Raw genomic sequence first — 27,540 nt, forward strand, 5'->3', positions numbered from 1 at the left:
TATATACACACTATATAGATATAAATATAGATATAGATATAAATGAATGTATATATAATATATACATGTATATACATTCATTTATATATAATGAATATATATATATATGGAGCCATATCACAGTGGGTAGGGCATTTGCCTTGCATGCGGCTGACCCAGGTTCAATTCCTCTTTCCTCTCAAAGAGCCCGACAAGCTACCGAGAGTATCTCACCCTCATGGCAGAACCTGGCAAGCTACCCGTGGTGTTTTCGATATGCCCAAAACAGTAACAAGTCTCATAATGGAGACATTATTGGTGCCCACTCGAGCAAATAGATGAGCAACGGGATGGCAGTGACAGTGATATATGCATACAAATATTTGTTTTGGGGGCCACATCTGTCTCTGCACACAAGAATCACTCCTGGGGTACACGTGCAATGCAAGTGCCCTACATGCTATACTATCGCTCAGTCAATTTTTAATATTTGACTGTGAAAAAAAGAAAGAAAAAAAACTTCTGAACAGGGAGATAAGAATAACTAAATATTTTATAGAGTATCAAATTTCTAGAAAACAAGAAAGAAAAACAACTTTTTAAGGAGACCATGTTTAGAAAAGAGAAGAAACTTGCTACTGTTCTTTTTCAATATTTGACATGGTGTGATGTCTTGTGGAATCGTTTTGGTTCAGCTAAGTTGAGTCAGTCTCAGTCTCAATACAAGAATAAAATGTCAACCTGGCATCTGGCTAGTGACAGGCATACTATGGGGCATATCTGTAGAAGTCATTTCCAAGCACCAATTTACATAGTAATTGTTTTAATGTCAGACTATTCAATTTTCAACTGCTGGCTTTAGTCACACCGTTTTTCTGTTCTAATCTTGCCATGTCAGTTAGGTTTGATATAGCAGTGATAATTGGTGATTTATTTTACCTTTGACAGGACTGAAAATTTAGTTTTAAATAACGAAGATAAGTGAGGGGAGGCAAAAATCACTATGCATTTATTTCATTGCCTACTACATAAGAACTTGTTTTCTGAATTAGTATTTCATATGTTATAGGGTTAACACTTCAATGTCATACTTTAATGCCTGTAACTTCAAAACATAAGAGCATGTTGTTCCAAGCAGCTATGTGTTCACTGTGGCAGAACATAGTAAATGCAAAGAACGGAGGCACGCAGAGTTAGTCAGGAATCAGATTACGGAGGATGATATATTTCCTGAACAATCTTTCTTTAATGCACCAGGGACTCAAGTACTATGAATGTTGTGCAGAGACATAACATTCACTGTAGTTCTACATAGTCTAGACTTGACTGCAAGGAATAATTGAAAAGAAGCAAGGAGTGGGATAAATCCTATAATGAGATTATTCTAGGACTCCAATTAAGAGATAATGTTGGATACTGTTGAGATTAAAGGAATAGCATACATTCCAGACATATTTTTGCACTTCCTTTTAGAGACAGAATTAATGGGCATTGGGGATGAGAACAATGAGAATAAAATGAAACTAAAAGCCAGTAGTGAGCATCAATGGACACAAGAGTCCTGAGATTAAAAGACACTGTTTGCAAGAGGAGTTTGAAAAGGCACTGGGAGATAAAGCCTGTTTGTCCCTATTCTTTTCCTTGAAACAGAGGAGACTGCTTAAAGGTGAGAGAAAGCTAGAGTCAAATGTTGCTGGAAAGCTTCATAAGACCATAAAATACATTACATTTTAGCAGGAATAAAACTGTTAGATACTTTGACAAGGAAAAAAAAAAAACGTTGATGGTCCTGTAGGATTTTGAGTTAATAAAAGGGCTACTGAAGAGCGAATTGACTAAAAGAAATCAATGTTCGTATAGAGAATAGGACTCATATATTAGAGAAATGAGATAAAAGAGGCAAGCTGCAGAAATAGTGGGGTGTTATATTTTTATCATGTGTGGGCAAATGTATACCCCCAAAATCCCTTTATCCCTAGTTCAAATTTCCTAGCATTTTATCTCCTACAAACCCTAAATACAGTCTACTCATTTCTACATGTTGCTTATTCTAGAAATTTATATGAATTGGGTTAAATATTGTATGAAGTTAGGAGTCTTGTCTCCTTCAAGTACCATTTGGTTTTCAAGTTAATCACAGATCTGACATTTGTAAATATTTTATTCCCATTTTATGATGGAAATGTCTTTCATTGTATGGTTATGCCACAAAATGTTCATGTACTGATCCACTGACAGACTGTCTCCACCCTTTGGCCTTTATGAATAATGATGCTCAAGGTACATATGAAAATTTAGTGTGAACACCAATTTTCAAAGTTCTTGGGTATATACCAAGGAACAATTTTTTTTTGGTTATATGCTGTATTTCATTGATGGAAGAACTTCCAGATGATCTTTTAAAAGAAGCTTTATCTTATATTTTCACCAATAATGTAGAATTGCAATTGCAATTAGGATTTTGATTTCTCCATCAGGTCTTTGCAAGATTTATTTTCTGATGTTTGACTCTTGTCATCATAATTGGTGTGAAGTCATACGTGGTTCAATTTATATTTCTCTGAGTGTTTTTCATGTTTTTTTTCTCTCTTCTTTTTGCCGATTGTATAACTTCTTTAGTGAAATAACTTTTTAGATCATTTGCCCATATTTGCATTGCATTATGTGTCCTTTTGTTTTGTTTTCAGGGCCACCCCTGTGGTGCTCAGAGTCTTTTCCCAGTACATTTCATGGTGCTTGCTCGAGACACTGTGATGCAGGGGACTGAGTCCAAGCCTCTCAGATGCAAAACATATGCACTGGTCCTTTGTACTATCTTCTCCCTGTCATTTTATTTTTGAATTGAAAGTGTTTCTTATATATTCTAGATAAAGTTCTTTATTACATACATTTTTGGGGGAGCCGCACCTGTTGGTGCTCAGGGCTTAATCCTGGCTCTGCACTTAGGCATCATTCCTGGTGGGCTTGGGGATGTCATAGGGGGTTCCAGGTAAAGATGGTCAGACACTTTCAAGGCGAATGTCATACCCACTGTACTATCATTCCAACCCCAGAAGAAATTTTGTTTTATTTTGTTTGGGGAACATAACTAGTGATGCTCAGGGCTTACTCCTGACTCCACTCAGGGATCACTCTTTGTGGGGCACTGGGACCCTGCAGGTTGCCAGGGATTGAACCCAGGTCAGTTGTGCACAAGGCAAGTGACTGACCAGCTGTACTATCACTCCAGCCCACTATACCACATATACTATTCACAAATATTCACTCCTATTTTGTGGACTTTCATTTTGCCAGAATCCATGGAAGCATAAAAGTTAATTTTAACAAAGACTAGTGTATCTTTTTTTCCTTAGTTTTTGTTGCTGTTTTGGTATAATACCAAGAATTCTTTATCAAATCAAAGGTCATAAAGATTTATCTTTAATTTTTATTTTAAGGGTTTTACATCTGGAGTCAGAATGATAGTCTAATCAGTAGGGAGCTTGCGTTGCGTGAGGCCAGCCTGAGTTTGATCACAGCACCCCTTTTGTCCTCTGAGCCCTGCCAGGAGTGATTATGAGCACAAAGCCAGAAATAATCCCCTACAACAGATGAATGTTCCCCACCTAAAAAAAATGGGTGCATACATCAATGTCTTTGTTTTTGTGTGTATAGTAGGAGATAGTAGGAGTAAGGATTCAACACCATTCATCGACATGTGTTTGCCTAATTGCTCTATTTAAAACATTTATTTAAAAGATAAGTCTTTCTGGGGCTGGAGATACTCTACAGTGGTTATGATTCTTGCCTTACAGGTGGGAGCTTACAGTCTAATCCCTGGTACTACGTTTGGTCCTTCAATCCCAAAGCACAGAGCCAGGAGGATGTCTGGAGCCATCCTCTTGTCACATATTCCAAACAAAATGGTTTTAAAAGATTTTTTTATATTGATTTGGCTACCCTCATAAAAAAATCATTTGATCTGGAGTGCATGTAATTATTTCTAAACTGGCATCATTCTTCAGGTTTCATTGGGTATTCTGGGTCCCTTTTAATCTCAGATCAATTTTATAATCAGTTAACATCTGCAAAGAAGTCAGTTCAAATTATGCGATTTTTTTTTAAATTGGTGGAGTGCTTTAAAGTGTTATGCCATCTTGGGGCTGGAGTGATAGCACAGTGGGTAGGGCATTTGCCTTGCATGCAGCCAACCCATGTTAAGATTCTCAGCATCCCATATGGTTCCCCGAGCACCTCCAGGAGTAATTCCTGAGTGCATGAGACAGGAGTAACCCTAGAGAAACGCTGGGTGTGAGCCAAAAATCAATCAATCAATCAATCAAAGTATGATGTCATTTCATCAATATTAGATCTCCATACATACACGTGGGGAAATTTACCATTAAGTCAACTTCTTTCAACAATATTTTTTAGTTTTCAGACTAGAAGTTTCACATTGCTTTTGGTCAGTTTCATCTGAAGTGCTTTTTACATTTTTATTTTATGGCAAATATAAGTGGCTGTCTTTCCTTTTTAATCTACAATATTCTCTACCCGTGTAAAATTTTAAATTAATTTTTGATATTGTTTTTGCTCTTTGGTGCATACTAAGTTATTCTCAGGGCTTAAAACTCCTGGCTTTGCTCTCAGGAATCATTCCTACTCAAGGAAACATATGCAATGACAGGAATTGAACCCAGGTTAGCACCATGGAAGAAAGTGCCTGGCCCACTAAACTATCTCTACGGCCTCTAAGATAAATCTTGAGTACTGGTTTTGTACTTTTTGATCTTGTTGAACTTCAGAGTCTCTTGACCCGGAGCCTGGCTGTCTTCACTAAGGCCCCTCGGAGGGGGGTGGGTTGAGTTTCCCTCCCCACCCCGAGCAGAGCCTCCATAGCTGAAGACCTCCGGAACCCAGCCACAGCCATGTTTAAGGCCCCTCTCCACATGCTCAGACAAGCCTCACACATGAAGGAACTGGCAGAGGAACCCAGGTATGTGGGACCCTGAGCTTAGATCTCCAAGCCTGCTCATATCAGGACTGGGACTCTTCTGCCCAGATCCCCCATTTTCCAGTAGCTAGGCCGTCACACACAGAAGCTGCCCATGGCACTGTGTAATCCCATCAATGGCCAACATCCAGAAACTATAAAACCAAGCTCCAAGAACAGAGATAGCCTAGTTCTCCCTCTCATAGAACCTGGAAAGCTGCTGAGAGTTTCTTGCCTGCAGGGGAGAGCCTGGCAAATTATCTGTGGCATATTCATATGCCCAAACCAGTAAAATGATGGGTCTCATTCCGCTGACCCTGAAAGAGCCTCCCATGCGGCACCATTGGGAAGGATGAGTAAAGAGAGGCTTCTAAAATCTTAGGGCTAGGACGAATGGAGACGTTACTGAGATCGCTTGAGAAAATAGATGAACAACGGAATGATGATGATGATGATGATGTTGATGATGATGATGATAATGATGAACTTTATTAAAAGCAACATATTTCTTAAATGGATCACTTAGGATTATTTATATCATAATATTTTATAAGCCAATAAGTCATTTTAACACTTCCTTTGCAATATAAATACTTCTTTTCTCCTCACTTGTCTGAGCTAGAATTTGCAACACACTGTTGTATAAATGCAATGAAAGTTGACATTACTTTTATCTTATACTTAGGGAGATCATAGTCTTTTACACCACTTATAATGCATACATTTCAAGATATCTATTTTCCTCACATTTAAAAAATATTAATCACTGCTCACATTTTAGTAAACTTCTGTGCATGGGAGTAAAATGTAGGATTGAATTTATATTTAATATTTTTAGATAAATCTTATAGAATAACATGCATCACTACATTGAATTCGTTTTAAAAATTGAAGTTGGGAATATTTTACTCTTAGTTTTTATTTTGGGGGAAAGCACCTAGCAGTGCTTAGGTCTTACATTATTCCTGGAAGTGTGCTTAAGAACAGATAGGATGCTGGCAGTTGAACCCAGGTAGGCTGTATACAAAGGAAAGTGCCCTATCCTCTGTATTATCGCTCTGGTCCTGGGAATTAAATTTTAACTCTGCTCTCTCTTTCACTTATTTTGTCATTATGATGTTACGAAGTTATACTTTAGAATTCAATTAGCATGATTTTGAAGCATCTACAGTTTTATTTTTAGATGTGCAAACTTTCCTATTGTGTCTCTTTTATATTTCTGTGACCTTGTGTTCATCCTTATTCTGCCTTTCAAAGAATCTGCTTATGATCTGTCATTCACTCCAAAGGCTAAATGTCTGGTGACTCTTGAACTGTTATCTATCTTGGGAGGATTTTCATTTCAACAGAGACACATCTTTCAGTTTCAGTGATAAAAAGTCATCCATATCTTTCAGGCTTTACTCAAGAGATGAGATATGTGTGTAAAGTTTTGTTATTTCATCATGGATTTTTTTTTAAGGAATCTTGGAGACATACTAATGTATGGAAACTGTACTGGTTTGCTGACATTCAGAAACTATCAAGGGTATCATTTGACTAACACCTTTTGAAGATTCATTTCCTGTTTCTTGTTCCTGATCATTCTTCCCCTAATCTGATGTTTATGGTTTATATATTAATTCTTTCGTTTTTCCCCACTCACATATAGACATACTCAAATCAGAATAAGTAGCATTTGACTCTAAAGACACATTTTCCATCTGATTCTCTGGCAGTATTCACACCAGACTGAGTGTGTAAACAGTAACTTTAGTTAAATTTGCCTCAGAACTTACTTATAAATCATTGAAATTTTACAACTTAAATTCAAGCAAAGCAACATTTTAAAATTGTATTTCCCAAATAGTTTCCATTTATAAAATTCTAAAGGAAAGACAAATATTTTTTGCTTGTGAAATTCCAATCTTCAGTTTGAGGTGGCTAACTGCAAACGTAGATTCCCTGAGAACTTTTGTTTGACTGTAAAAGTCTCACACAAACACCCTCACATACATATTTTGTGGTCTCTTCCAGGGATTGCATCAGTGAAAGGTGCAGTGGTCAATTACCGGCTTTCTACTTATATAAATAAAAGTGGGATATGTGTTGTTTTGCTTTTATAATTTTAAGAGCTTCCTACCCAGAGCTGCAGACTTACAATTACCTCTGCTGCAGTCTGAAAAGCAGTTCAAGTTCAGGGCTTTAAATGTACAATTGATCACTACAAGACTTTCTTTGGCTGTGGGTTTATTGCATATAGAATCTTGGAATAATTCAAGGTAACATTGGTTCCCCTCCCTCCACTGCTGTGAGTCATATTCTGGACTAACAAGGGCACATCATCATTCTTGGATATTTGACACTAAATACTTGCTGTCATCCATTTCAAACACTGTTAAAGTGCTTTTATTTTCGGGGGGGGGCATTGTATTTTATTGTGGATGCTTTTGCTACTAGATATACAACCTTTATATTGCCTTAGTAAATAACTACAGATATGATCAAAGACTTTTTAAGCTATATTTTTCCCTAATATTCAGAAATAAAGATTTACTCATGCTATAAACCCAGTACCTCCAATAACAATTTTGAAATACTTTTGATTTTTACATCTTCATCTTTTATACTATTATTGCCTAAGAATATATTTTTTGAACAGCGGTGGTTACAGTAAATATATCCTCTGAGAAGAGTAAGAACATCAGCCTTCTGTTGACTTTAGTGATTTCCGGCACTGTTTCCATCTGCATCTTTCCACCTGAGTACACATTAAAAGGTTGGAAATGTGGGGGTGGGGGAGGAGGTGGGAGAAAATTATCCTCTGAGCATATTTATTATCCAATAATGCAATTTAATGCATCTTTGATAGTGTGCAATTAGATATTAAAATTTCTCATAACTAGAAATGTTCTCGGTCAATGGGAATTAGTGTAGATAATTTCAGGCAACCTGGGAATAATTTGGCTAGCTACAAGGCCTAGACCAATATATAAAGCATTCAGTTTAGGAAAAATTGATTTGTTCTTCACATTAATCCTCTGCTTAATTATATTGGGAAATGCAAATTCCCACAAAACCTGAAGAGGAGACTAACAATTCTTTTGTACAAAAAAAAATATTAAGACACAATCAGGTAGCTGGAAAATAGTTTCCCAATTCATAATACACTTATTTTTTTTTCTAAAAGTCTACTCTTGCACAAATTTAAGATATTTAAATTAAAAATAAAAATTGAAAATTTTTATTTACTGTATATTGCAGGAGTTAGATATCTCTCCCATTTTTATTAATTGTCTGATTTCCTCTGCTTTTTTCTCTTGCATACCACTTATGCACTGTTTCTACACTATAAAGAGATTGAATAGAGCAGCAGTAAATGTCTTAGAATGTATAGATTTATAACATATGCGTGAATATTCCACAACTCCAAATTCTCATCACATTCTATGCTCTTGGCATTCATTAGCATTGCATACGCTAGCAAGAAAACCTTAAATTATTAATTAGCACTCAAAGTAGATAGGATGGACAAAGAGAAGGGAGGGGAATTTTGGGAAGCTAAGTAGTCAAATTATTTCTATTAATACTATAATATTTAACTATGCTATAATATGTAACTATGCTTTGGTTATAAAAATTGAATGACTGGCAAGCCACAAGAGATTCAAAAAGTGATGAAATTGAAGAATCAACCATTACCTTAGAATTATGAATGCACCCATATTAAACATTCTTCATTGAAATGTAATCACAACAGCACTCAATACACAGAGCGGGCACAGAGATTATTTAAATGGTAATGGTTATTTTAATCAACAGTTAATCTTATGAAATACAAAACATTTAATATAATTACTAGGTGAAAGATTTTAGTTATATTCTCACTGCATACATGGTGAATATAAATAAAATTAACCAAACTAAATGGACTATACTGATACTCACTTAGCATGGCGAATATCTGGCAAGGACCTCTCTAGAGCAATATTGTTGCTGACAAAAATATTGAAACCATTTTCCCTGTAGGCTGAGTCATCGTGGTCCTCTTCAGTGAGGGGATAAGGCTTTCCATGTTCACCTTTCCCTAGCAGGAACAATAAACGGGATTAGCACAGGTACAAGAGCCATTGTATCCTCTAGGACCCACATTCAGATCTGACTGCGTATCTCTATAGTCACCTGATCCTAGTTACCCTAGCTCAAGACAGTTCCAGCAGTAAGATTTCATCACATCTAATTTTGTTTAGAAAAGTGAATTGTGAGAAAAAGCAAGTGACACATAAATAGAATGTGGAATCCTACCTTCCCAAGCAAATCCACCAGGATTTGAAGTGTTAAAACTTGAAGGTTCTTTATATATATATATATATATATATATATATATATATATATATATATATAATCCATAAAACAGAGTGCTATATGATTTATCTTAAATGATTTTGTGAAAAGTCATCTTTTCGTTTAATTTCAATGGTTGGAATTCTTTCATTGTGTCCCATTTCATAACAGTATATTATATATTTTTAAGTCATTTTTAGTTTTTTCTATGAGCATATTTGCTTACATCTTTTCAGGTGTGTATTTTTAGAGGACAATGCTTTCCATAAATAAAATGACAAGATTATCTCTAAAATGAGACTGATAGTTTACCCACATCCTCAGAAGCTCTAAAAATTCTTGAAATTCCCTGGTAAACTATATATTATTCATACTACAATTTGCCTTCTCTTAGTGAATGAAATTGACTTCATAGCCATTTATTGTTTGCCTTTCTTACAAATAATTAGTCTCTTATTTAAAACATTTTAAAATCAATATTATGCTCGTAAAACATTTTTTAATTATATTTTATGGATATGTTTTTTCCCTCTTCATTAAATTGAAGTCTTCTGATTTCTGGTTCTACATTGAAAAAAAGCTTTGGTACTTGCCACTTCAGTCCACCAACTAGTGAAAAGATGAACAGACAAATAAATTAACAACCTTCTTGGATTTGTGAGAGAGAAAACTACGCAAGGCAAACTGCATCTCTGGAACTTAGAGGTAGAAAAATATTGAATTTAGAAATTTACTTGAACAGAAAACCTGACAAATTGTAAACTTTGCAGACAAGCCCCAAAATTAAACATTCCAGTTAGATTTCCAGAGGAATATCAAAGTAAACTCCTCCAGTGGTGCTTCCAAATGTGGACAAGGAATGGAGCCAGGATCCCTTTCCTTCCTAACGCCTGTCTTGAGGGAACTGGGGTGAGCACGAATGATCAAAGCATTTCTCCTGCCTGCTTAGACCCAATTCAATCTTCCGTAACACACATGGGTTCCTGAACACTGCCAGGAATGATCTTTGAGCACAGAACCAGTAACAATCCCTGAGCACAGCCTGATGTGAACCAAAAACCAAACCGAAAATCACATTATTATTATTATTATTATTATTATTATTATTATTATTATTATTATCATCATCATCATCATCATCATCATCATTATTATTATCGTTATAGTAAGTCCTGCCCTCTGGGCAAACTAAAAACCAGTATCTCATCTGTAGTCATTCAGGAACATTTGATTCACCTGGAAGCACGGAATACCCCAAACAGCCCCTCCCATCATCCAGTCCCCTAGAGAGAGAACAGGATGTGGAGAAAACAAGAGATACTTGTGAAATTCAGAGAACAGAGGCACACGCTCACAGAAGCCTGACATCATCTTTCCTTCAGGACCTCATCAGCATGTACAAGATGTGTTGACAGCATTGGGTACATCACAGCCAACTTAAGAAAAAAAAATAAAGGACATACCAAAAAGCTATTTTTAAAAATATCCCAACTTGAAGTGACAGATCAGTCATCAGAACCAGATATGGAAAGAGTTGGGCTGATCAGACATGGGATTTCAAACAACTATGATGAAAATCTAAAAAAGACTCTGAGATAAAGCAGACTATAAGAGCAGATGGACAACATGAGCAGGGACATGGAAAGTCACTATGAATGGACAAAAAACTTTAAAAAATAAATAAAAAATAAATTCTACTAATGAAAAGCTTCATAACAAGAATAAATGCCTTTTCAGGGCTTTGTACTAGCCTGGGCACAACTGAGAAAGACTCTCAGCACTTGAGAGTATTTCAATAGAATCCTTGAAAACCAAAAACCAAAGAGAATGAGGACTGAAGTATGTCACATAAAATATCTTTGGAACAATCCCAAAAGGTGGGACATACATCTTGGCTACCATTTACGCATTCTTCCTGTTTACTTGCATTGTTAATAAATACCAATGGTGACAATGGGCATTCATTATGGAATGACTTCATATCATAGCTGCTAAGCATCACATGTATAAAATGAGCACTGGGTATGGTTCTGAGTGAGCACAGTGTGTGTGTGTGTGTGTGTGTGTGTGTGTGTGTGTGTGTGTGTAAGAGAGAGCAGATGAGAGTACATGTGCTTCTAACTTAATAGATTTTGTTAAATGATTCTCCTGGTCTTAACTAGATTGTTTGCATGTATCAAATTTTTCAAATGCATTTTCAAATTTCTTCCAGCTATTTTTTCTACTTTTTCCCTCTATATTAATAAGACTTTTCATTTTGCAATATATTATCTTTATCATTCTTGAATTGATGATTTTGTTGGATATTTTGTTTCACTAGCGGTGATCTCCCAAATATCAGATAAAGGATGTTATTACCATCTCCTCACCACCAGCTTCTAGATGCTGCCCTATCGGCATTAACCTCCATAGAGACACACACCAAGATCAAACATCTGGTGGTAAGGAACTATCTGCTCAAGAAGCAGACTGAAAAGCTCTTCAATTTTAAGGGAGGAAAACAAAATATTTAAGTGTTTTACTCTTGGCATTAAAAAAAGGGAAAATACTGGATCTCACCTGTTTCACTGTGCTGTTTCTTTGAAGAAAATGTCATTTGCTATATTTCAATTCGGTAGGAAAAAAAACTGTCCGTGAGAAATTTCACTCATAAAACAATTATTGAATATGTATTTTATAGAGGACTATGATAAGTCATTGTGGACACATTATTTCTCTGCATACTATACACAAGTAAACAAAAGGGAGACTGCACTTGTAACATTCTCAGTGAGTAGTACTAAAGTTGTAAGATTTCTTTTATGAGCCACCATATTAGAGCACTGTCTCTTGAGCCTATGCATTCTTTGGTATGAATTGAATTTACAGGACACTCCATAAATCCTATTTAATAAGAAAGTCATAGTACATAGTAGTCTTTGGAAAAAAATATCAATACTTCGCAAAAAATTAGGAATTGAGCTTCCATTTTTCTGGCCCAGAAATTCCACCTATATCAAGAGACCCCAAATTCAATTTAGAAGGCTGGAGCAATAGTACAGCGGGGAGGGCATTTGCCTTTCATGCAGCCGACCTGGGTTCAATGCCTGGCATCCCATATGGTTCCCGGGGCATTGCCTGTGGTAATTCCTGAGTACAGAGCCAGGAGTAACCCCTGCACATCACTGGGTGTGACCCAAAAAGACCAAAAAATATTTTTTAATTATATTTAGAAAGGACTCCTATTTTCATTGCAACACTACTCACAGTAGCCAGACGTTGACAAAAAACACAGACAAATAAACAAAAATGTGAGTTTCTGAGAACATGGAACTGGATAAATAAGTTGTGATACACACGCACACACACACACACATATATATATATATATGTGTGTGTGTGTGTGTGCATATATATATAATGGAAGACTTGTGATACATATATATGTATATATAATGAAAGACTACTTGGCTGTAAGAAAAATATAAAATCATGTAATTTGCTGCTATGTGAATGGAGCTGGAGGGTATCATGCTCAGTGAAGTTAGTCAGAAGGAGAGGGACAGGCACTGATGATCTCTCTTATATGCAAGATACGAAGATATAGGGGAGTAGGGGAATAACAAATCCCCCAATGCAATAGAAACTAATAACTTGTCTTCAAGTTGGGGGCTGACCACGTCGGGGGGTATGGGAGAAGGACCCTGGGACAAGGTAGAGGAAACAGGCCCCATAGTGGAGGGTACTGTGTTGGAATGATCCATGCATAAAATTCTCTTTGTAAACTACGGTGATCAAAGTTAAAAGAATCTTTGTTTCTAAATGTACATACCCTAAGTGAAGTATGCACCTATTCAAGGTTTCTTTTCAATAATGTTGTCAAGACTATTTTAATGCTGGTCTTTTAGATTCAGTGATGTTTAAGACCACGAGTATGGAATTTTAGAGCTATGCATTCATTATAGTCTCTGTCAATCAAATGGAAATTCATTTCGTTGTACAAAAATTCAGGTTTTAGATGGATAAATCTCCTAAGAAAAGACTTTTCAGATGAATGCATGCTTCTCTAAAGTTATAAAACAAGACTTCTGAATCACCATGATGACACACTAGGTATTTCTTCATTGCTACTCTGAGAATAGGTTTTAAAATTTTATGTTCTTATGTACAGAGCCAGTAGACTTTACTGTGACTGTTACCAACTCATTTTGAGTTTTAATATATAGAGCTTCAGAGACCATGACAGCCATCTCTTATTGTTTGTCATTTCTTTTGTTAAAAAAGGGTGAAGGAAAACTCCTTTGGAACCAAAAAAGTTTATGCTGAAGAACAATACTATCCGAAAATCTTAGAGTGATTTTCAGTATACATATTTACCTATTCAAGCACTTAAAAAACATTAATATATTACTATTATCTATTACAAATTCAAAAGAATCTTTCAGGTAAAAGAAACAGTATCTGTTATATTTAAATTACATAAGAGGTATATGAAAACTATTTTTGTTTATTTATTTTGGAGGCACAGCGGTTTTCAGAGGTTACTTCTGACTCTGCATTTAGGAATTATTACTGGCAGTGCTCAAGGAACCATGTGGGATTCTGCGGATCTATCCCTGGTGGTCACATGCAGGCAAAGATCCAATCCAGTTTACTATTATTCCAGCCCCTATGAAAGCTATATACTAAACTATATATACATGTGCTAAAGAGGACATTTCTAAGTTGTATAGAGATATCTCAGAGGCTAGCAATGTTTAAGGCCAATAGTGGATACTGAATATGACAAATTAAGTCATTTTTCTTCTACTATACCTGTATCTTTCAAATAAAATGTCTTTATAAAAATTGTAGTTTGGCAGTCATATATAATGGTACAACTATCAATTTTTAATGTTTATTGGTTTATTGTTTGCTACTATACACCATTGGGTAAGAAACTTGAAACTAACACCTCAGGCCTGAAAAAATTAGAACTACACTCTAATAAAGGTGCTAGAATATTAACCATATTAGTAAAGGATAAATATTGTTGAAATATATGTTTAAATATATTTAAATAGTTTAATATACTTATTTGGCTATAAGATAAATTAGAACTAATTTGTATACAGAAACAATTTACCATGAAGTAATAAAAATGGTTATTTATATGATTATTTAAATAGTTATTGCTTACTTCTTTGATGATAGAAAATTCATTTTAAAATTAGCAGCTGCCTACTATGTGCTAGAGTTAGGAATAATTATTAAATTAAAGCCATAACTAAAATAAATCAATTTTGATTTGCACATAAGAGTCATTAATAAATATTTATATTCATTCAAATAAAATTTGAAAAAATATTGTCTCTGACTCACACAGGACAAATCAAGTGACTTTTCTATTCCATATCACATTTGTGTGGATCTTATTTAGTATCATCTATCACTGGTGGTGCAAGGGATTCTCCTTACAACAGTCATCATTTTCTCAGTCATTGAGTATGAATTACAAAACATATTTAAAGGTTCTTTGCAATCTGTAATTTATGTTAGTATATTTCTGCAATTTCTCTTGCCTTCCATCCAAAAATCTTCCTCAGAAGAAAGTGCTTGATTTCATCCCATGACTTGTACTTTCCAGAAAGCAACACTTTTTTTTCTGATGGACTGAAACTAAATGGAACATTACTGTCAAATGTGTCTGACTCGGTCTGTTAGCATCTTTCTTTGTGTAAAAATGATAAACTGTCAGCATTGGACATTTTCACCACTTTTTAAAAAATGAGGCAGTACAATCATGAACATCCCAGATGCCATCTGAAATGTACAGAGAAGCTGAGATAAAAAGTATCAAAGAAAGTGAAAAGAAATATGAAGAAAATAAAGAGGCCAATGGCACAATAGAATGAAAGCAACCAAAGGAAAAATGACTGGGACATAATACCATAAACTGAAGAATAAGATCTGGGGAAATATAATTTTTAGTAGATTTGTCATTTTCGGTAAAGACAAGTCTGATTAATGAAGTAATAGTTAATTTTAAATCATTTATCAGTAACATTCCATATAGTTTAAGAATGCAACTGAACTAAAATTATGCTGCATGATGAAGATAAAATGGAGACTTATACTAAACAAGTTCAAGGAAAAATTACTTTGATGTAATTTAAATACTGAAACATGGTGATTTTTAGATTAAGATATCATAGTAAAATATGATATATAATATGGTACGAGATTTAAATTACTTTCCATATAACATGTTTCATATTTTTATTATGAATGACAACAAATGGCTTCTGAGAGCATATGTCATTTATGATGAAGTTTTAATTCTACTGAAGAGTAACTGAATTCTTATTCAGAATAGTATAAATAAGTTTGCTGCACTGTACTATCTATCCATCCCCAATAGCAAGATTGTTTTAAATGTACTAGAGCAATAAAAATTTCATTTCAGTCCTTGGTTGACTTGATTAAGTCTATAAGAAAATATTGGATTATGGAGGAAATAACTTGTTATTTAAATTATTGATAAAACAATTTTATGTTTCTTAATTTAGTTGAATATTTAACTTTAATATAATAGATTTAAATATTAATAAACTAAATATTATATACATTTTTATAAAATTTATTTTGGAAAAGGGAATATGAAAGTATTCAAGTAAAGGGTGTTTGGAAAAGGTAATATTTTACTGAAAGATTTTATTAGTGGCAGCTAGTTTGCAGAGCATTTAAATACACGATTGTAATTATTACGATGACCTCAGATTAGGTATGCTGCTCCCTTTTTATAGATCAGAAAACTGAGGCTCAGAGATTATAAATTTGTTGTCAAGCTTAACATTGATGAGTTGGAGCTCTGACTGAGAGTTCAGAAGCTTAGACTTTAGATAGTTAAAAATTGGGCATTGCCTTGCCATCACTGTGTTATGCAATGAGAATAGCAATTTTGAATTGGAGGAAACATATCAGTTTTAGCACCTGCATTATACCTAAAACTCTCCTCATAAAAACATGTATATTTCAAATGTGTTCATTCACTTATCCATCCTCATTTTCCTTAATCCTTAGATATAAGTCAGATAATTGTATTTTAATTTTTAATCTACAATAACTCCAGATATGTCATATCTCACTTATACTTTTAATTCAATGAAAAAAATGAACTTGATAAATATATGAAGACTTAGCATTTTTAAATAATTGTTTGAAAACAAAAACAATTATCAGTTAACTAAATGGTCATAGTATATGACTCAATTATACAAAATATCTATTAGAATAAACGGGGTTCATTGTGGAGCTCAGTTACAAATCCCCAAGAAAAGTCGGTGGGCGTGATAAGCTATAATATCCTTGTGTTTCCTCACTGACTAAAATGTAAGCAAAAGAAAGAAAGCTAGGATAAATTAGATTAAAATAAACCAAGATGTCCAGAATAATTGGCTGCCAAAGGTTTGAATTTTCATTGAAATATCTGTAGATAAAGAAAACATAACTTTGTCTCATGCTGAGATAAAGAGATGTTGCACTACCCAACTACAAACTAAACATTTTCCATCAAAGTTATAGCTTATGGTGCTCAATTAAAACTGTCTCCACTCCTCTATCTCAGAGGAACTCATTAAATTTCTCTTTGGCTAAAGCAAACTTATCCCCAAGTAGAGATGAAAGACATCTCAACACCTATAGTTTCAATAGTCTTCTCACCCAAAAGAAAAGCAGATAAAAATAATTAAGACAAAGTAATCATAAATGGCCAAATGGAAAAGAGAAAGTTGTGAAAAATAGGCTATGGCCTCACAAAGGAAGCCAAGGCTGTACAGTATTATTTTAATAAGAAACCAAGGGTTTACAAGTTCTAAATTATGAAATAACACTGGACAAAGTAACTGACTTTGGAGAGGAGATTAAGTCCCTTGACAAAAATCATTTAAGGAAGAATTCTTTTACCTTCTAGAAGCAGTGCTGAATCATATCTTAGTCACTTGCAAAGTCTTAAATTATTCAGAGACCGGGATTCATGTTTTTATTTTCTTTCTAACTCAACTCTACCTGGGTCACATATAAGTCTTTGAATGTGAATCTTTGATAGGATTGTTCGGTCCAAGAGGATTATAGCTTCTGAGGTCACGGAAATTAGAATTACCATTAAAGATTGATGCCACTAATTCCATAAATCACACAAAGTTCTTTGCAAAATAATTATTGTTATTTAGAGAAAATTTTCAATAAGTGAAGAAAATCTCATACATTGTTAGGAATGTAAATTAGTTAGGAATGTAAATTATAATAATTACCAGATAACATGAAATAGGAAAATAACAATTAAAACACTATGATATTTTCAATTGTAAAGAGGAAATGATCCTTAAAGGAGAAACTCATTATAGAAGGTCATTGGAGTGTAGTTAGGAGACAATTAAAGAATGATCATGAGGAAGCTGATCCTAAAACCACTGTATAATGAGAAAATGAGTGCATCAAAAGGACACAGCAAAACTTAAACTAAAAACTTTTCCTTTGATAACATTTATTATTAATTAATCTGATTTTAGTTTTGTCATTTAACTATATGTCAAAATAGAAAGCATCAGAAATAATCCAACAACATACATAGACATTGGTTCTTTATAGTTTAGGCTATATTAGCACTGTTAGCACTGTCCTCTCATTGTTCATTGATTTGCTCGAGCAGGCACCAGTAATGTCTTCAAGAGAGATTTCTTGTTACTGTTTATGGCATATCGAATACACCACAGGGAGCTTACCAGGCTCTGCTGTGCAGGTGGGATACTCTCGGTAGCTTGCTGGGCTCTCTGAGAGGGACAGAGGACTCGAACCCAGGTCGGCCTTGTGCGAGGCAAATGCCCTGCCCTCTGTGCTATCACTCCAGTCTTAGTATATACGTGGCACAAAAATAAGAATTTAAACTTTTCTCAAGTGCTTCCAAAGAGCCATCAAAGGATAGTTATGTTTGGCATCTAGAACTTTAAAAAATAGTCACATAAGCAAAACTTAACCCCTAATAGGTAGTGAACTAAATGAGAAAATAAAGGATTTGAATATAACTTGAAATTGGTCTTTTAATTATTACTGATAAGTTCCCTGGATGTTCATAACTTCAAAAATCAATGTTTGAATGCCCAGTAATTTTAATGGAAATTCTACATATAAGTCAGGTAATCCTTAAATTAATAATTTACTGACAGTGACATGAGTCCCAAACAAGGTCTGACCAAACATGTTCACAAATCATTCACTCATTCAGCAAATATTTACCACAGATCTGTTAAGTGCCAAAAACTGTATTAACATATGTAAACATATATGAAGACATAAATATTCTAACCCTCATGGAAAAAGACATGATTTCAGGTCAGGTATTTTTATATTAAGAAAATTATAGTTAGATTATTCTGCTTGCTTTAAAATATTTTAGAATGATTTCATCTTTTATTTATATGATTTGATATTTTGAGCTTATGAATCATACCAATTTATTTATTACTTTTTTGTGTGTGTGGTGGAGGAAGGGGGTACATGCTACAGTGTGCCCAGGGCTTACTCCTAGTTCTGTGCTCAGGAATCACTCCGGGTGGGGTTCACCAGGCCATTTGTGGTGCCAGGATCTAACCCAGGTCAGCTACATAGAAGGCTAGAAGCTTACCTGTTGTACTATCTCTCAAGCTTACTGTTTTTTTTATTCATTTTTGACAGATAAAGAGATCAATTTTTATTTAATTATATATTTATTCAAAAATAATCCAATTCTTAGAGCTTGAGAGACAGCACAGGGATACAAGCTTTGCATGCCCGGGATCCTGGTTCAAACAATCATTGACACTGTAGGCCCCAAGAGGCACTGCTTCCCCGGGCCCTAACATTAGAGTACTGCCAGATGTGGCCCAGGGACTCTGAGCACTGCTTACAATCACCTCTGCCCCAGCCTTTCAACTCTGTAATTTTTTAACTGCTTTTTAAACTTTTATTTATCTATTTATTTATTATTAAATCACCATGATTTACAAGGTGTTTATAGTTGAGTTTTAGACATACAATATTAAAGCACCAATTCTACCACCAGTGTCAACCTCCCTCCACCAACATTCCCAGGTCCCCTCCCAAACCCCCCAATCTCTACAGCCTGCCCTCGTGACACACCTTTCTAAGTGCTGTTGTTAATGTGTCAGTCTCTGATTTCAGAGTTGCCGACACTGTGGTTTGGGTATTTGGCTTCGTCATTCCTTAACACCGCCTTTGTAGCTTAACCCCTTGACCTGGTCCCCATGGCTTCTCACCTGTCTCTTCTCAACCTCTGATGCACTTTTTTTTTTCTCTCTCTTCACCTCCCTATACTCTGGGAGCGACCAAAGTTGATCTGGGCATATCTCCTTTAAAACATTGCGTTTCCTTATCTAGATATTCTAAATACGGCTGGAGCGATAGCACAGCAGGTAGGGTGTTTGCCTTACATGTGCCTAACCCAGGTTCGATTCCTTCGTCCCTCTCAGAGAGCCCGGCAAGCTACTGAGAGTATCCCGCCTGCACAGTAGAGCCTGGCAAGCTACCCGTGGCATATTTGATATGCTAAAAACAGTAAGAACAAGTCTCACAATGGAGATGTTACTGGTGCCCGCTCAAACAAATTGATGAACAACGGGATGATAGTGATACAGTGATACATGTAAGTCACATTCTGCCACTGCCACTGTCATTCTGTTGTTCATTGATTTGCTCGAGTGGGTGCCAGTAATGTCTCCACTCATCCCTGTCAAGTGCTAGTGTAATCTGATGGCCTCTTGGGGGCTTGTTCAGGGTCAGGGGAATAAGAACTGTCATAGTTACTGTTTTTGGCATATTGAGTATGCCACGGGTAGCTTGCCAGGCTCTGCCCTGTGAGCAGAATACTCTCAGTAGCTTGCCAGACTCTCCGAGAGGTAAGTGATATTATCCTGTATTCCTTCTGGATAAACATTTAACACGATGTCTTCCAGTTCCATCCACGGTGCAGCAATTTACAAGATTTCATCATTCCTTACTGCTGTAAAGTATTCCATTGTGTATTTTTACTACATCTTCATGATTCACTTACCTGTCATTGGACATTTAGGTTGATCCCAAATCTTAGATCTTGTACCAAGTGCTGCATTGAATTACAGTGTGCATACCTAATGTTTTTCTTTCCTGGGGATAGACACCCCAAATGGAACTGCTAGCTCATATCGAAACTTAATTCTGAGTTTACTGAGAATATGGAAGCTCAATTTCGAGTTTACCCCCCATACTGATTTCCACAGGGGCTGGATCAGACATTTCCACCAACAGTGGAATGAATCTTCCTTTTTCACCAAATCTCAACGAACAGAGATTGCTCTCAGTATTTTTGATATGTGCCATTGTTTTGTTGTCATTTATACAATGATTTCAGATCTGGTTATTTTTGTTCTCAGTTGTGAGTTCTTTTCTGTGATTTGAGATAAAATTCACTTTCTCTTAAAGACTGACCAGTGAGTTTTACATGGGCTACAAGAGTTGTGCATGCTGATCTTTTCACATTTCACTGTTCTTCACTCAACAAGTTTCCAGAAACTTCCATCAACTTCTCCACCTCCACATTACATTCAAGACAAGGAATTTCCAAGACAGAAGCCATAGTAGAACGGGTAAGATGATTGCCTTGCATTCAGTCAACCAGGGTTCGATCTCTGGCACCCCTATGGTCCCCCGAGCACCATCAGGAGTGATTCCCGAATGGAGTGCTAGGAGTAACTTCTGAGCATCACGGGGCATGCACCACATGCCCCTCCCCCCAAAAAAAAAGAGACAAGGAAGTTCCATGAGCAAAGGATTGTAGTTTCATTCTGTGTACAGCACTCAGTAATCATTTCAGATTTATTCAATAACAGTTACCACCAGACCTTACTCAGGGGGAAAAATCATACATGAAACGGAATTACAAGCTATTTAATTTTTTTGTACTATTCCCTCTAACACAGTAGTTGCTATTTATCTGGCTATTAAGACATCCTTTTATCAGCCCTGTAATTTGCTGTAGATAATACTATGTGCACTTGTGTCTATAGGCTATGATACAAAATGCAACCTCGATCGTCTTCATATTATTTTTAATTCCCTTAGGCATCCAGTCAGGTATTTCCTTAGTGATTTTAATTAAGATTCAAAACAGAAGTTTGGAGCCCATGCACTGTGGACATGCATTCAGCTCGGAGCCTGTTAGCTATGGTCAGGAGCCGGCTTCTCAGGGAAAGAGCCAGAGAGAGCCAGACCGAGACCAGGATTCTGCCAGGCTTGTCTGCAAAGAGCCATATGGCAATTATGTGCCTGACACTTTGCACTTGGAAATGGATACTTTTCTTTATCAAAATGGCCATTAAAAATGAAGTCTTCTCCAAGCCCTAACACATTATCATCATCTGTTAAGAATATATATATATTCCAGAGTCAAGGAATAAAACAAGAAAGCAGACAGGCCTTATCTGAAGGCCATCCTAGGAGTAAAGACCAACTGGTACACATTTTTTTGTGCTGATCTCCAGGGCCACTAGTCTCTGGGTCTGGGGGTACCGACTTTCTTCTGCAGGGACTGACTCCAGGTTAAAATCAGTGAAGAGAAGCAGCAGCAGTGGATCCATCTCTCTCTCTCTCTCTCTCTCTCTCTCTCTCTCTCTCTCTCTCTCTCTCTCTCTCCCTCTCTGTCTCTCTGTCTCTCTGTCTCTCTCTGTCTCTCACTGTCTCTCTGCCTCTGTCTTTCTCTCTCTCTCTTTCTCTCTCTTGCACACGTGCTCTCTCTCTGTGGGCAGGCAACATTCAGATGCCTGGTCTCCCTCCAATGTGAGGTTGAACCTGGTGACAAGTGAGCACTTAGCCACACTGCTCGGGACTGTCAAGCCAATCTAACAAGTCCTCATCTCTCCAGGTGAATGACAAACTCAACACTGCCCCACTTTCTCTCCCTAAATATACATCATATTGGATTTTCCATGCCAAGAATAACAAGATTTCTTACACCTTTACTGTTTCCCCTCCAGGTTCAAGTAAAGGCTGCATATGCCCTGCATTTACAGCTTCGCTCCCAGTCTTTTGAAATTCTGAGTTTCTGATGAGCAATGGGATTTTTCCCCCTTGCGCAACAGGGGGAACAATTAATTGTGCACAATTAACTGAATGCTCTTCTTACCCTTGCTGATATCTCTCTGTGGGAGGTACCCTCAGAGTGTTCAGGCCCACTCCCAGTGAAAATGGACTAACTGCGCTCATTGTTCAGGCCCAGAGATGCAGTATTTAGGCTCAGCACTAGTAGGATGGTTGGGGCCTCCCTGGTAATACTGCAGGCCTGCAAAGTTATCCGGGTGGTACCACAGGACCATACAATAAAAGCATCAATCTTGAGGACTTGCAAGCCATGCCCTCTAGTGTGTAAAAATAAAAAGAAAGGGCGCGCAGGCGGCGAGGCAGGCGAAGGAAGGAAGAAGGCCAAACTGGTTGCTCTATCGGTTTATTTCATGTCCATCTCCATTCTCCTCTGATTCTCCTCCTGCTTCTTTCTCCCCCATCCTACTTCATTCTCTCTCTCTCTCTGCCTCTCTCCCGGCTCTCGGTCTCTCTCTCGAACTGTGGCTCTGGCCCCCGTGGATCTGGCCCCCGTGGATCTGGCTCCGTGGATCTGGCCCCCATGGATCTGGCCCCCAACCCACTCTTACAGCCTAGTTAAATCTCCACCGCATGAGGGGGTTGGGGCATACACATAGGTGTGGCCAGCAATAGGGTAAGGTTCTTTTCCCTCAGGGGATGCTTCTCCTAGGACTTAATTCTCTTTCAGCAGGAGGATCCACCCAAGGGCAGAGTCCCATGAATGTGTTTCTCTTCTCCTCAGCCAGCAAACATATAAGAATTCATAATATTAATTATTTTGTATGGACACAATAAGAGATGCATTAAAGCTTATAGAATTGCTCTCCTGGGGCCATCTCAATCTCAGACTACAGTGCTCAGGCCAGATCAGTCTTTCCTATCCCTGGCAGGGTCCCAGTCTCATAATTACTATTGGATCATGACAGCATTTGTCTATGATCAAGCTCTTAACTTATAGTTAAGAATTAGGCACTTTGGCCAGGCCCATCTCGATGCCAGGGTAGCACATAACTCACCGCTTGCCCTGGATCCTTCCCGTCCCACGTCAGGGACCCTACTTTGGGGTGCTAGGAACTGAGGGCAACTGAGGCTTAAGTGGCGAAAGCAGATGCCCAGAAGTGAATATCGAGGCCAATTAAGTCTTAAGTTATAAAAACATAATATTGTCTTCTTGTGTCTATACAAAAAAGACATAGCTTTAAAGTAAATTATTCAAAAGGCATAAAGAGGAGAGAAAGGCAATGTTATAATACTCAGTGTCCTAGAAAGTTCTGACCTTACCAATTAACAGAGTTTGATTAAGGGAAGAGCAGATAAACTGATAGAAATGGTTACAGATAAACAAAGGAATGGGAGTGACTCGGGAGCACTTTGATGGGTGTGACTGATAAACCTAAGCCCCTAGTGGCAAGGGGGAAAGGACAACCCAATGATATCCAACACTCTAGCCCACTTGATTCTTTTCCATCTATGCTTACTGTCTCTCCATAACTCAGCAGATTTGTTAGCAAGAGCATACACTTACTCAGGCCTACCACGATCAATGCACTGTTATTGCATATTCCACAGGGACTTTGTCATCATCCGGTCATAGTTACAGGTTGCCATTGTCAGTACAAAAAAAAATTACTTGAACACTGAAATCACTAGATAAAATTCTGACTTTTTATTCTCTTCATTTACTTATTGAAAAAAGAGGGACTCCAACCTGGGCCATGCTAGGTTTGAAGGGTAGAGATATAAATGGAATTTACTAGGAGAGTAATATGGTTTGGACAAGAGCAAAGGAAGGTTATTAATAAAGAATTACAATACTTATGTTGACACAAAGAGGTCTGAGAGAGAGTGAGAGTGTGAGAGTGAGAGAGAGAGAGAGAGAGGGGATGGGGACTATAAAATATTCAGAGTCAGTCATTGGGAAGAGAATTAAATGTTTGTAAAATATTTTGTAACTATACAAATAATTATTGGAACTAAGCAAGATTCAGAGAGCACTTTGCTGGGCTAACTATAAAGAGAGAACCCAGTGACAGCAAAACACACAGAGTATTTGGAGCAAGGCTGATGGTTTTAGCAGGGACTCAGCTATAGAACTCAGCTAGGCGACTCTACTTGGGGCATATGCTAGACCAGTTGACATACTATTATGCCCAGGAGTAAATGTCCTTGCAAATCCTGAAGATCTTCCATTTCCCATCATCATTATCTCTTACATCTCTAACCAAACATCATCTCTCCCCTGTTTTCACTTCATTCTCCAACTACCTGAGAATGATCGTGCATTGTTTAGACCAATGTATGTCTAAACTCTTCTTTCACAATCAAAGTTTCTCTTTCCCAAGGCCTTGCCTGCTTGCCTTTGCCAGGGAGATCATATCCTGTAGTCACGCTCAGTGTTTTGCGCTGCAAAGCTGAAGGCCTTTCTCCATTCCCCTTTTAATTTCATATGCTATATCAAATTCACAAGACTTTTTCATGGCTCCTCTTTCATTCTCATCACTTGTGGCTACTTATTCAGTTTATTGATTTAGTGAAGCTACCTAAAGCTGGATTAGTTTGCATATCACTATAGATCGACTTGTTGGCATAACTTACTCTGAAAGTGGTAGCACACTTTGTATTTTCACTGGACATAAGAGTTTTTTCTTGCACTACAAACTCACCAACATTCGTTGTCATTAATCTAGATGGGGGTCTTTCTAAGCAATATTTTGGACCATTATATTCCAGTATCCACAATATTTCACTTCTCACAGTATTGAACTTGGTAGTTCATAACTCCAGTTGTACAACATCTGGCTTATGGACAGTAGTTAGCTGCATTTAATAATAATTAAATTAATAGATACATTTATTGGGCTGGAGTGATAGCACAGCAGTATGCCTTTCATGTGGCCTACCCGTGTTCGATTCTTCTGCCCCTCTCGGAGAGCCTGGCAAGGTACTAAGAATATCGTGCCCGAATGGCAGAGCCTGGCAAGCTACCCGTGGCATATTTGATATGCCAAAAACAGTAACAACAAGTCTCACAATGAGAGACGTTACTGGTGCCCACTCAAACAAATCGATGAGCAATGGGATGACAGTGGTACATTTGTTAATATGACGGATAACAACAATACTATTGGTTTATAATCAGGAAGGAGCTAAATATAGCTTGTATATTTGAAAGTTTTTCTAGAAAATAGACTATCACTGTCACTGTCACTTGGTTGCTCATTGATTTGCTCAAGTGGGCACCAATAACGTCTCCATTGTGAGATTTGTTATTATTAAACAGTTAATATGTGTATTTTCCTTTCAGAAACAAATATTAAAGTAAATGCATAAAAACCTAGGTTGGAAAATACAAACAATATCAGAGCAGTATCGAATTGATGGGGAAAATACTTTAAATTATATAGTAAAGCAAACTTTACTTAAGAGTAATGCTTTGAACTCATAATATTTTTCATCTGCTTCAATTAATTTTATGAACAAAATAATTTCTGAGATGCTAATATTTTATCTTTCTTTGATATTTTCCTTGCAGCCACACACTTTCTTTGAATTCCTTGACCCAAAGGCTTTGAACAATATAAGGGCAGTGTCTGTCTGATGCCTTTGTAACAGCTAAAGCTCCAAGATGAGGAAGAAAGGAATTCTATTTAGCAGAGAGAGAGAACAAGACATCTGTGATCGCTGGTAGAGGGGAAGGGAATAAAGTTCTACAAGATAAGGTAGAGGTTAGAATTTGGTGTGTCCAGTATCTGTCAGTGAAATGACAAAGGTACAGAAGATGTGGGGGCAGGGTCAACTTACGGGGGCTATCTGAAAAAGCAGCTGCTTTCCACCGTTCTGAATAACTCTATAAATTAGCACTGTAGGGAGTTTTCTGAACCTGGTGATTTGAGAGGTTTAGAATAGATGGTGCTGGTTTGAACCAAAGATACGTCTTTAAGGAGCATAGACAACAGAACAGAATAACATTGCAAGCTACTTAACATTGCACAATTCATCAGACTACCACTAGAAACTCACGAGCAGAGCAAACAGCAACTGTGACTGAGTTTTCTATCAGTCTGATAGCATGTGTATTAGATGTTAATTTATTTTAGACAGGAAGATGTATTTTATGTATGTCTAAGCATGTAAGCAATATTTCAAGTCTTGATGCATTTTTCAAGTTTATTATTCATAAATTCAGAATGTAAGATCCTTCTTTAAATTCCCTCCCAAACCTGTAAGCATTACAAATATTTTGAAATAAAATTCTTAAAAATGGCATTCCCCTAGAAAAATGTAACATAATATTATTATAAAAAATTTAATCTCAGTCTTAACTATTTTAGAAATAGGATGGAGCAATTATAGAACTTTAATAAAGAAAATTTGTAGACTACTGAATTTGTACATCAATAATAGATGTAAAAAAGGTCTAGAATTCCTTTTACTTAAGGATCTTTAAGAGATAGATGTTGACATTTAGAAAACTTAGTGTTTCAAATTTAACCATTATATATAAATTTATATATGTGTATATAAATAAATATTAAGATTGTTTTGAATTCAATCACATCTATAAGATATATGATATACATACATATACATATATATTTCCTTCATTTAATTTTATATGTATAGATGACTAGAAGAGAAAGCCAAGATAAAAAGAACTTTGAGAGAACTAAAATTATAATTTAGTTTAGAAATTAATTTTTTCAATTATCCACTGACCTAAAAATCAATATTTTCTCTCATTTTAATCACCATAAATTGTAAAAACAAATTGCAGGCATTCTCTTGAAAGTGATGAATATGTTGAAATATAATAATCGAATGTGCAGTAGGTAAAAAACTAATGGTCCTTCTGTGATTGTAAAATAGAAGCTGCAATCCAAATCAGTTAAATGTACTCCTTTGCAACTATTTATTATGTTCCTTCATTAGAAATGCAGCATTGTATCGGTCTAATTTTTATTGATAATTATAATTACCATTAAAATGATCTCCAATGTTATCATGGCCAAATGTATTTGCACATAGCAAATAGAATGCAAAAGATATTTTTTAAAAATATAATGTGCGCTTTGTACTAGTTCTTAGAATTGCTTAAATCCTTACATTTGAATCCATTTCTTTAGAAAAATGAGGTAATAAAT

General features: G+C 36.3%; 1 protein-coding gene across 5 annotated transcripts in view; it reads right to left on the reverse strand.

Moving 5' to 3' along the window:
- GALNTL6 (polypeptide N-acetylgalactosaminyltransferase like 6) overlaps window positions 1-27,540 on the reverse strand; it is a 1,098,691-nt gene that overhangs the window by 650,819 nt on the left and 420,332 nt on the right. For all 5 annotated transcript variants that reach the window (XM_055118910.1, XM_055118897.1, XM_055118904.1 and 2 more), the window contains one exon: window positions 8,879-9,017. In XM_055118910.1, coding sequence (XP_054974885.1) covers window positions 8,879-9,017 — 139 coding nt within the window. The remainder of the gene's footprint in view (window positions 1-8,878; window positions 9,018-27,540) is intronic.

This window comes from Sorex araneus, chromosome 1 (assembly GCF_027595985.1).
Source record: "Sorex araneus isolate mSorAra2 chromosome 1, mSorAra2.pri, whole genome shotgun sequence".
NCBI classification, from domain to species: Eukaryota; Metazoa; Chordata; class Mammalia; order Eulipotyphla; family Soricidae; genus Sorex; species Sorex araneus.